This window comes from Ischnura elegans, chromosome 7, assembly GCF_921293095.1.
Source record: "Ischnura elegans chromosome 7, ioIscEleg1.1, whole genome shotgun sequence".
NCBI lineage: Eukaryota > Metazoa > Arthropoda > Insecta > Odonata > Coenagrionidae > Ischnura > Ischnura elegans.
In genome coordinates this window covers 53,774,394-53,785,955 of record NC_060252.1, presented here as the reverse complement: position 1 = coordinate 53,785,955, position 11,562 = coordinate 53,774,394, and the positions used below count along the sequence as shown (strand labels likewise).

The 11,562-nt window shown below is 40.5% G+C and overlaps 1 protein-coding gene across 1 annotated transcript in view; it reads left to right on the top strand.

Annotated features, from left to right (window-relative positions):
- Positions 1–5,486: 5,486 nt before the first annotated feature.
- LOC124162977 (transcriptional regulator ovo) overlaps positions 5,487–11,562 on the top strand; it is a 32,277-nt gene continuing 26,201 nt past the window's right edge. Inside the window, exon 1 of the mRNA XM_046539756.1 lies at positions 5,487–6,506. Within this exon, the coding sequence (XP_046395712.1) occupies positions 6,284–6,506 (223 nt within the window). The 5' untranslated portion in view covers positions 5,487–6,283. The remainder of the gene's footprint in view (positions 6,507–11,562) is intronic.

Below are 11,562 nucleotides of genomic sequence, written 5' to 3'. Positions count from 1 at the left end.
GAGGTGACCAAATTACAACTGCATGTATAAAGCCAGAGCCATTTATAAATCGTTAAACATATCATACTTTTCTGGGGAGTCTATTGAGAGGTCTAGAGGGTTGAGAACTCAACTAATTAGAGTTCTCAATTCTTATTGCTCCGTAATTAGTCACTCCAGCAGTCCTCTGTTTATCGACCACTGGCGACACTAAAGCTAACGCAAGATTTCGTCCCTTCTACTAAGTATTTTGAGATGAAGCAAAGAAATGTAATATATGTCGAAATATAATATATATAATACGTAAGAAATGTAATATATATAATATAATGTAGTATTTGCACTTACTCTAAAATTTAAAAGATCACAAGAATCAAATATGCCAAATATATCGAGTGTGCATCGATTCAGCATATAATTATTAGTCCTCTCATTTAAATTTTAGCATTGGTGCTTAACTGTGAATAATTATAGTAAATTAGAGTAAAAATAACCTACCATACTGCTCAAAATAATGCCGTCATCCATATTGAAATAAAAGGTATCCACTTTCCCACAATACCACGCACAAGAAATTACAAATTTGCTGTAGAGCAAGACCAGATGATGGCTCTGTGAGAAGAAACACGTCGCACGCATTAAAATATTGTTGAAAAGTGAACCCACCTTTTATTTCAATATGTCGAACCTCCACTACAACAAGCCTGAATCGGTTGAACTTATGCCAATACCCATTAAATTTTATTTTGGCGACATTCATCTACATCTACATCTACATCTACAAATTACCCTGCGAGCCACCTCTAGGGTGTTTGGCAGGGGGTGATCAATCACCAGCATGCAGCATGCATTTGGACTCCCACATGCACACCACACCGTCCAAGAAACGTCCCGTATAATAACAAACTATACTACTATATGCTGTTAGAAATAGAATATAGAATAGAAATTCAGAAACATGCAGTAAGTTTTACATAGGTTAGTAGGCTACACTACAAGTCATGCAATATATTTACGCGCTCTATTGCTGCCGTTATAATCTCTTATCGATCGTGGAAAAAATGACATTCGGAATCTGTCTGTTCTGCAATCTATCTCTCTTATTTTATTTATATGATATATGATATTCATACTGAGTCATTCAGATATAGGAGGAGGTAGTCAATAGTTAGTCCCGCTGTCGGTCGATCATATGTGGTAGGGACGCGTAGATGACCATAAAATATGATTTTATAGTATCGACTTGAGATTTCGAAACGGCTTCGCGTTGCCCAACGCTCAAGAATGCGACATGCACCTCTGAAAAATATCCCTTGGGAGTCCCTCCCTTCGCTATACAAACATACGAGAGCAGACTTGATACTATGCCAACCTGTTGGACATCCCGCCTGAAAACGCATTGTAATAAGATTGACATGGACGACGAGTAGATATCATATTTTTCTCCGAATCAAGTGAGAATTTCCGGTATCTAAGAGAATCAACTTCTGTAAATGCAAGATTAAATGGTTGCACGAGAATTTCTCCCTAAGTCATCCGTAGTAATAATATTCATAAAATATTAACAAACTTTGCATAACTTCATCGCCTTACGCAATGGCTCAAATTCAATTACGATCTATATCTTGCGTTTATTTTGCAAGCTTCAAGAGAGTCTACGGCAAATATTACCCCACGAATATTGCTGTTGATTGAACAATTCAAGTCCTAATCGTAGGACTTTGCTTTTTGCACTTGATGATTTATTTGTTCAAATATGGTTTCATTACAGCGTTACAGCATAATGTATGTAAAAAGCACGCATATGTAAAGCGTTACACCTATGTGATATGAAAAGTTGTTACTCCTCCAACTCCTAGTAGGATACAGGATTTCCACCAACTCACGCACGCTGCTATTACTCAAGTCCAAATGACCGGCCAACTTCCTCAAATCAGTACTTGACAGGTTTTTGGCGGAAGCGAAAAAAACTACAACATTATGACGTCACATTTTCCATATGCATAGTGTGTAGCACGTGCGGAAAATTGACGCGATCTTTTGTTCTCGCCTTTTTTTTAGCGGCAAGGCCAAACAGCTGGTTATGTTGATTTGCAGTCGTATTACACAGTCGACGACCCACAAATTCCATGAGCCTGGGGTCTCGAAGTGTCTCCCGGTGTTAAATAATTCTTTCCCTTTCGTCAGACTCGGTTGGCATAACGGGCGATCTCTTTTATCGGAATGGGGTCCGACCGCCTTGTGACGGAGTCACTCCTCTGCCGGGACACGAAACACTCTTCCTCGAAATCCGTTAATCGACAACGAAAGCGATGAGATGAAAAGGATGATACAGACGCCGGATGAGACGCATTCCTGTGGCACATACCGAGATATAATGCTTGTAAGAACTTACGCACAAGGTTGTAGGCTAAGCTAAGCAAAGAAATTCAATATATCTGCATTTACTCTAAAATGGAAAAGGTCACATGACACAAATACCAAACCTATAGATCGTGCACTGATTCAGCATACTGGCGCTCTTACCAATGCTATGCCTCTTGTTTAACTTTTAGTACTGCTGCATGCCTGGTAATAAATGCCAGATTATCGCAAAATGAATTCCTGCCATTACGAAAAATAATGCCAATAACGTTGTTAATAAAAACAATGTTTGAAAATCCAGAAGTTCTACAATTTTCAATGCCAATACTGACATTCATACTGACTCATGCAGGTACAAGATAAGGCTGTGATAGCAGAAGAGGTACACCGGAGCTGAACAAAAATGTCGATTAGCTAATGGTATTGCTGAAACTCTGTTGGTCGATGCACATTTGACACAGAATATTCAAACCCCATGAACTCTCGCAAATATAAATAGACTATTTTCTTTAAAAAAAATAAGTTCAGAATGCAATTACAGTTTTCCGAAAGTCAAATACGGAGACTATTTTTATAACAAGGAAATTTTTAAAAGCTTGAAAGGCTTTATAATCGTTTAATAGGCTTTAAAAAATGCAATCAAAAAAATTTCCTTCCGTTCAACTTTGAGGCAATTTCATAGAAAAAAGTTAATTATTAATCGTGATTCAAACCTTGTGATTCAAATACCTCGACTTTTGCAGGGAAAGTAATTTTAATTCTTTCGTTTCAATATTAGTCATTTCATATACCATATGGAACCCGGACATAGCTGCCATCTTTCCGGTGAACCATGTGAACGGAAAGTTTCACTGCTGGTTTTGCTCTTCATAGCATCCGACGGGTCGATGAATGACTCGCTGTTTCACATCTAAGATTCGAGGATATTCCATATGATTTTTTTACATTTCTGTGCTCCTAAGCTAAATTTCTAGTGACGAAGGAACTTCAGCCGGCAGATGGAGAGATAGAGACAGCTAACCCAGAGTCGGTAGCACAAGATTTTAGAGTCTCGAATTAGTATGAACGTTATGGGTGCTACGACAACAGGCAGAGAGCCTCATTCGATAAGCGCAACAAGAAGAATGTTATAATGCGGAAACTCATTGTGAAGCCTTTCGTGTAAAAATTGTGAATTTTCGCGTCTCTTTCAATGAAAATTTCATTGACACCACTAATTAAAAAGGAAAAACTACGTATCCAAAGGGCAGAGGAAGTTTTAATTTTTATTGCAGTATAAGAATATAAATTCTCACTTCAAAAGGCAATTTATGCCAAAAACCAAGGCTTATTGTAGTTTTATACTCTGAATATTATGGAAACTTGAGTGTATAGGATCTGAAGAGCATAGATACACAATCAATGAAATGCACAAAGCAAGGACGCATAACATACCTGTCAGGCATACTCCCTGGCGGGTGTGTGATCAAAGAGTTGAAGAATTAAGGTATAGGACAGTTAAAGCATTGCCAAATATAGATTGGAAATGCTATCAAGATGGAAGCATATATGCTTAGTTCATCGGTTTGACCATGATAGTTAGCGAATGTCAGTGGAATGACACAGCGCTCGTATAGGAGAGGGCACTGAAGGACACGAGCGGTGTAGTTAAAACTCGAAGGGGCTAAATTAATATCATAAGGAGATTTTTAAGAGCTCAAATAACTGAAGTCAAAGGAGCTGAAAAAAGTTGTCCAACGCAGAACGAGAATGGGCCTAAGACTAAGACCAGGATGAGTGTTGCATGACTGGTGTGGAATCACCCCGAGCCACACAACCAGGTTTTAGATTGCACGGTACATCGTAGATGTAGATGAAGACAAAGTAATTCGCAAAACAAGCCCACAGGGGAGGGTACAAGAAAAGCATTACTAACGCATTGCTTGTTTAACAGCAATTCCAGCAAAAAATGCGTATTTAGTATTGAAAGTCCTAAAATATACGACGGAGAAATCTATATAAGGATAAGTTTTGATAAGATAATGTACGTCCAAGGTTTATATAGTAAAACCGGAAATATTGCTATAATAAGTTAGACATACCTCACATTGATAACGTGATCGTTTAAATTGCAAACCAAATGATTTCAAAAAGACTGGGAGATCGGTAGGTTTCATTGATAAATGTCTCAAATAAGTGCTTAAGTCAAAATACAACAAGACGTAGAATACCATAATAAAAGAATGATATAGATTATGGGTGAGTTTACAGGGCGGATTGGTGCTATCGTTCAAAATTTAATCATTTTTTCATCTGATTCAGGGATACTACCGCAGTGATCCTATAAAACCTCAAATCCAAAAACACTTACTACTCCGAACTTACTTCGAAGAGCAATGATGGATATTTACTCGAACGAACAAGAATACTAAATTTTAAAACTTTTTACAGCAGGCATAGCACTTAAACAATCATTCCATCTTGTCACAAATTCTTCCTTAGTAAGGGTGGCCTCTGAATTAGAAAAAACATCATCGAGCATAGGCTTTCATCATTTTACAATAATACTTGACACCACTAAAATTCATTTCCTAAGCTACCTTACATATTGACAGACTAAACATCTCTCCAACCCGACTTCTATGTAACAAGTCCTTCAAGTGGCATTCCTCAGCGCGGTAGACGAACGGAGAGTGAATAAGAATACGATTTTGAAATCTCTGCCGCAGATAGCGCCACGATACGAGCGTTGAAATCTCCCGATTGCGCTCCAACCTCTGGAGACTAGGAAGTCTGCAGAGGACTCGGGTTGTGGAGTTGGAAGAGGGAGAGAGAGAGGAAAAGGATAACCAACGTTATACGGAAACCAACCATTGGGAAGAAAAAAGAATTAGTGCGCATGCGCCATAGCCCTCACTCGCCGCGGTCACGTGGTACGTGGGCGGAGGAGGTAGGGACGGAGGGTGGGGGACGGAGGAGAAGAGGTGCCCCTAAGAACGGACGTGGAGGGAGGAATTGCCCCAAGGCGTATTACCCAGCCGTGATCTTGGCCATGGGCTCTGCCGCAGCGCGGCAACGCCGAACCGACCACGACGGCTCTAAGCCCTCCACCTACCCAGCGCCTGCCCACCCTCCAACCGCCTGAGACTCCCACTCCCTCTGCCCTCTCCTCCAAATCCACCCCTACCAGCCCCCACCCCCTCGGACCTTGTACCGCTGCCCTCGCGGCATCCAACAGTCGCTCGCCGAGACCTCTGAAGTGCAGACGTACAGTGAGAGACGTCCGTCTTCTCGGCCGAGGATTTTTTTCCGAAAAGTTTTCCAAGTGCCACCTCACTTTGAAAGTGTCTCACGTGGGTTGTGGTGTATTTACCATCTGATCGCCGGAACTTTCCACCGTGAGGACTTTTATCAGTGCGACGTTACGGCGACCGAAGTTATTTCAGTGCCGGTGATAACTGACGTCAATGCCAAAAGGATTATTCTTCGCGACGAAAGAGGTTCACCGTGAGGATTCGGAGGAGGCGAATTGAGTAACTGGCGCCCCTAGGCAGTTTTAAGTGTGTCCGCGGGTAAAATTATTTGCCGGCTGGGACGGACCAGATACACCGTTTGGAATGTTCAGACGGAGAAACATTCGCCACTTTCTGCACCCTCCCAAAAGTCTCGGTGGACCTAACATATATCTGTGACACTTCCGGGGTACGGATTCTTTTAAATACGTAAGAAGGACGTAAATCAACAGTGTTATATTATTTAATTATTAAATATTGGGAAAATTCCCCATAATTGTTCACTATTAAGTTTTAATTATATGTTGTGACTTTAAAACCTGGATATTTGTGGATTTTTAGTTTTAAACGGACCCTCGGAGAACGTTTAAAATTGCTGTGCAGGATTTTCAACTTCTCAAGACTTAGAGTGACTCCGTTTTAAGTGCTGTGGACTAAAACAATTCAAGATGCCGAAGATCTTTCTCATAAAGAATCGGCTGCATCAGCAGCAGCTCAGACTTTTGGAATCCCAGAAGAGGGAATCTGGTGGCGGAAGAGATAGTGGTGGCGGAGGAATAGGCGATGCATCCCCTGGAAGTGCCTCTGCGCAGGGAGAAGCCCTTACACCCCCTGGATCTCCACTCTCAGACTGCCAACCTCTCTCACTCATTGTAAACAGAGCTGTAGCAGGTAAGAACAGAAACTTAGAACTTATACCGAAGCTAGTCAATAGGAGTCCAATTCGACCTCTTTGAAATAGAGTTAAAACAATACTACTCCTGTAATCATAAATGATAATCATGAGATATGACTCCGGATGTGATATTAGATTGAAGAAATATTTCGTGCTTCCCGGCGATAAGACTGCGTGAAGAGGTCTCGGGATCGCTACCGGGTCAGGAACTGCATTACTTCCGACGTTTCGATGTCCGACTCTGCCATCTTCTTCAGGGCTATGAGTTTCCTAGAGTCTGCTCTTAGCCCTGAGGACGATGGCCGAGTGGGACATCGAAACGTCGGCAGTAATACAGTTCCTTGTCCGATGGCAATCCCGAAAACTCTTCACGAAGATTATAGTTTGTTTATAGAAAAACATCAGCAATAGCGTTGTTTATCAAGCATTAACAAATCTGTTACAACGACCCCCTTCGATATGCTTTTCATGTTTTCGTGCTCGGTTGTTTACTATTCTTACACCGCTAGTAATACTGAGTTACCTTTCTTTGTACCATCAACAGAGCGTAGTTCTCCATCATTCCTATCGAGTGGTGTTCGGTAAAAAAAATACGTCTCATCCTCTTTACTAACCAACAGCCAAGGTTTCGTACCCACGCTGGTATAGCAGGCTTCCTCCTCTGATATCTACCTCCTTTGTATTCCACGCGCGCAAGGTGTTTTCGAGTCCGCCGTCAACAAGGTATTCGCTGAGGATATTGTAAGATTCCCGTCGGCCGGTTTTACAGCCGCGACTGGATAGAATATGAAAGTGTTCGATAACTTGACGATAATGATTCTGGCAAGGTTATACCACCGCAGGCCGTAAAATGTTAGAGGAGTACACAGCTTCTAGCAACGGTTTTCATTTCTCTGATTGTTAGAACTTTAAGTCAAATAACGAGGTAATAAAAGCTGATGGTAATTTTAACAGGTTATTGGTGACGAAAAAATTCTTTGCAACGAAGTTTTTGTTCTCGAAGGCGGATATTTTTTATGTAATAATAATAATATTGCTACAAATAAGCTCGTTCCCGTGTTGGGATACTATACTGCCTTCGCTTAATTATCCTTCATTCGTCAAAAACGTGACTCAGCCGGGTCGTGGTGGTCACCGTCACAAGTAGCCCGCCGGAGCGGTAAACAGCGACGGCATCGTGTGTGCTTCGTTGATTTTTCGTCAACGTGTCGCCTTTTTGCTTCACTCTCTTACTCAAGTTCGTAACAACTTGTTTGTTTGCGTGCGCGCTGCCTCTCTTATACATAATTGATACGGGAGGGCATTCTTTTTTCGTGACAATGAAAGGAAGTCCGTTAGAGAATGGTAGCCATGACTTTAATCATAGCCCTCCTGAAGGTGTCTCCTAGGTTCAAAGACGAACAGCGAATGCAAATGTCGTATCAAATGCCGGTAATGGCTCAGTAACTGTTGTCGCCATAAAATGGTACCCGGAAATGATCTGAAATAAAAACGGAACTCTTTGTAGCCCGCTGAGGTGAATATTTTTCGGTTCTAATCATTCTATTTCTGAAGCAGCGATGTTTTTTTTTTCATATTTCTTATCAGCAACATACGTGTTAGATATGTGCACCCAGTTTTAACTCCACCTTCTAAGCATAGTCACAAACACATTCATATGAGACGAAAAATATGTTTTAAAAGCATATTTAGGGGGAAATATGATTTGGCTACTGGTTTGGCTTTCTGAGTTTCTATCGGTGAGTTATTCAAGGAATGAGTTCTTCGGTACTGCCTGTGATGATGCTTAGCGACCTCTACCGTGAAAAATGAATATTTGGTCGAGTGGGTTGCTATCCGGCCGCAATGACTTCTATGGATACCTATCGAAAGAGTCATTTTTCTACTTAACTTAAATTCCAGTCATAGGATGACCATTCTAGGAATGGGAGACTTTTTAATTAGTGGACCATTCCGCTCAATTCATCTATGTATCTTTCTAAAGCACAGAATTAATGGTATCCAAAGACGCCGACAAGGGTTTTACGTATTTTCCGGGAAACCTATCACTGTATTTTTACCGTTGCCGAAATTTTTATCGATGAATCACGTAAATATGAGGGCTGGAGCTGGGTAAAAATTTAAATCGGTCGATGCTGAGTCAAATTTTACGAATTTATTTGGTGACTTCTTACCAGATTGGGCACCGAGTGCTATCATACACTTCCACTTTTCCAAGGGTGACACATAATTCCCAAAAGGGAATCTGAAGTCCTGAAGAGATTATGCCCATCGAAAAGTTGGAGGACTCGACCAGGACTCCAACAGTGTGCAATTCATCATAGCATAAGCATATTACTCAGATTCGGTCACGCTAACAGTAGGCATAACGAATCGAAGCCTTTAGGCTAGCTGGACTTCTACCCGGCGCAGTCGTTCTTAGTAACGAAATCTAAGCGCATTTCTTCGAACCGCTGCGATTATTCACCATTGTTAGCTGTTGACCTCTCCTAGGGGTTGATAATGGCGTCTATTAATCTCACCAAGTACACGAAGGAAGCAACGGTTATGGTACTTGGAATAATGTTGGAGATGCATGAACTTATCCGTTCACCAACTTCTGGAAAAATTGCCGCTAGATTTTGGTCCTAATCATATGAACGTTTACCTAAGATGCAAGTGTTTGTTTGAGTGTTAAGTCTGACCTTTGAAGACGATAAAAGATTGAAATGGGTCCCATATTTTTACTGGACACTTTGAAACATTGTTTAATCTCTCTTAGTTTTAAACCTCTTGTTGGTAAACGGCCGAGATCTCCGCCTAATAGCAGCTCAGTGGCGGAATCAGTATTAGAAATCAAATCTCAAGAGCAAAATGGAATATGTAATAGGCTTCAGAAAAACAACATTGCGAAACGGAATATGGTAAAATATCATACGATTAGAGGGTAATCCAAATGTCTTCGTGGTTCCCTTTGCCTATGTTCAGATTTAAAACTTGCTTTCTAGGCAACAGATTCATTGTTGGTGACTTGAGTAGGCACCTCAATAAGAACAATACAAAACCTTCATTGATAATGTCGTAGAAAAATATTGCATGATCACTATGTATGACATTAAGTTTGTTATTATGCATTTTTGTCCTAAAAATTTTGTTGTATCCCCATTACTTCAAAATTATAGAACTTTTTCAATTTCGTGGAAATATCTTAAATGACTTAGTTGCAGTATGGTTGTTGTTATAAAATTGCGTTAGGTAGTTATATTATGATCATTAAAAAATATGCAATATTGCTTAGCGGTCTACACGTTATGAAGCCTATCGCTTTGAGACCGTGCGGTATCTCTGCATTGTATATTATGCACACGATTGTAGAGCTCATGGGAATGATTTAATGAAGAATGGAAGATATGCATAGACGTTTCAACCCCAGGGACTTGTTCGGTTATTCTTCTCAATTATGTAATTTTCAGTTTGAATTAATGCTGGACAGCCTTCTCTCATTTTCTCTAGAATTAGAAGTGAAGTACGCACACTCATCCTAGCCATTGCTATAACCTCGCGGTTCTGCTAACATCTTGAGATCATTTTCTTAGCCGAGTATCTCGAATAGTCTCCGATGTTGTATTATCATGCCTAAAACAGTATGTTCTCTCCGAAAACCATTCTGTAAGCTCAAGGAAAAATTAAAAATCAACTACCTGGTCCCTCTTCACTAGCTTAAGCCAGTTAATGATAGTTACCGAGAGAAAAATTTATTATTTCTATCTCTCTCTGCATTATTAGTTATTTACCAAATCTTGGAAAGAATCTGTTATTAATAATTCAAATTTAATGTTTTCGAGAAAGTATAAAAAATCAAGGACTGTTCAGAAACAGATAAAATGTCTTCGTGTTCGGATGCTTCGTATTTAGTGAAGTTTCCTGTTGAGAGGCATGATGAAGAGCTTCTGTATTCCTCGTACTGCAATATTATTCTGTACGAGGAGGCCGCAGGGATACGCATGCATGTAGAATGTATTCTTGGGACTGCGATTCTCTGTGGGAGTTACTGAAAGAAAGTTGAGACTCAACATGACAATAGTTTCAATGGATACAATACCTGCGAAGGGAGGCATCTTAAAAAGCAGACCGAAGTATTAAGTCGCAACGGAGCAAGGCACAGCGTCGCATGGGGTCATCTAGAGGTCGCAGAACCGGAAGGGGTTAACCGGAGAGTCGTAAAGGTGATTTGCGGGCTGGTCAATCGTTCATGGATGCTGCAAAAATCTACATATTACCCTACAAGTCGCCTCAATATACGCATGGCGGGGGTGCGAGGGCACCAGCCGTTTACATGTATAAAGGAAATGATCTAACGAAATTTCCCCTGGCATTTATTGAAGTCCTTTATTACTTGGGAGAAAAACGAATTCCCATACCTAACCGTTCGGCAATAGGCACCGTATCTATCCGTTCGACACCACAGTAGAAAATTCGTAGGATTCGTACCAAATATATTTGTTACGAAAAGTACTATCTTCCATCTAACCCGTAAAGGTGGCTGAGCCAACCCCTCACAAAACGGTATGCGACAATAATGATAGCAGGTCACCATTGATTAACTCTTATTGAGCTATTGCATAATTATTAATATTTGAAAGCCGTATTATAACAGATTATTCAAGAAAATAGATTGGGCCGAAGAAAATCATTAGCCTACTCTCATTTGACAGAACCCAGCACTTAAGGAAAGCCTCATCAAAACGCTGTAAAGCTGGGAGTTGAGAACTTCAATAAACAAAGATATCCGTTGCGTGCGTGAATACATTAGCCTATTCTTGACCCGCTATTAAAGGGCTGTAAATAATATACGTGTATCAATATAATACATTACTAATGGAAGCATGTACTTGGTTCGGCTCAAACTATTGTATCTGTCCAAAGCAAGCGCTAGTGATTTCTTCCATGATGGGTAGAAACCAATTTTCTGGGAGGGATAACTTATCTTTTAGCGGTGATGTGATAAGTTGTGCTCCTAATTATGGACGGGTGCATGCTATGATAGGTAATGAAATTATTGGCGAACGGGTA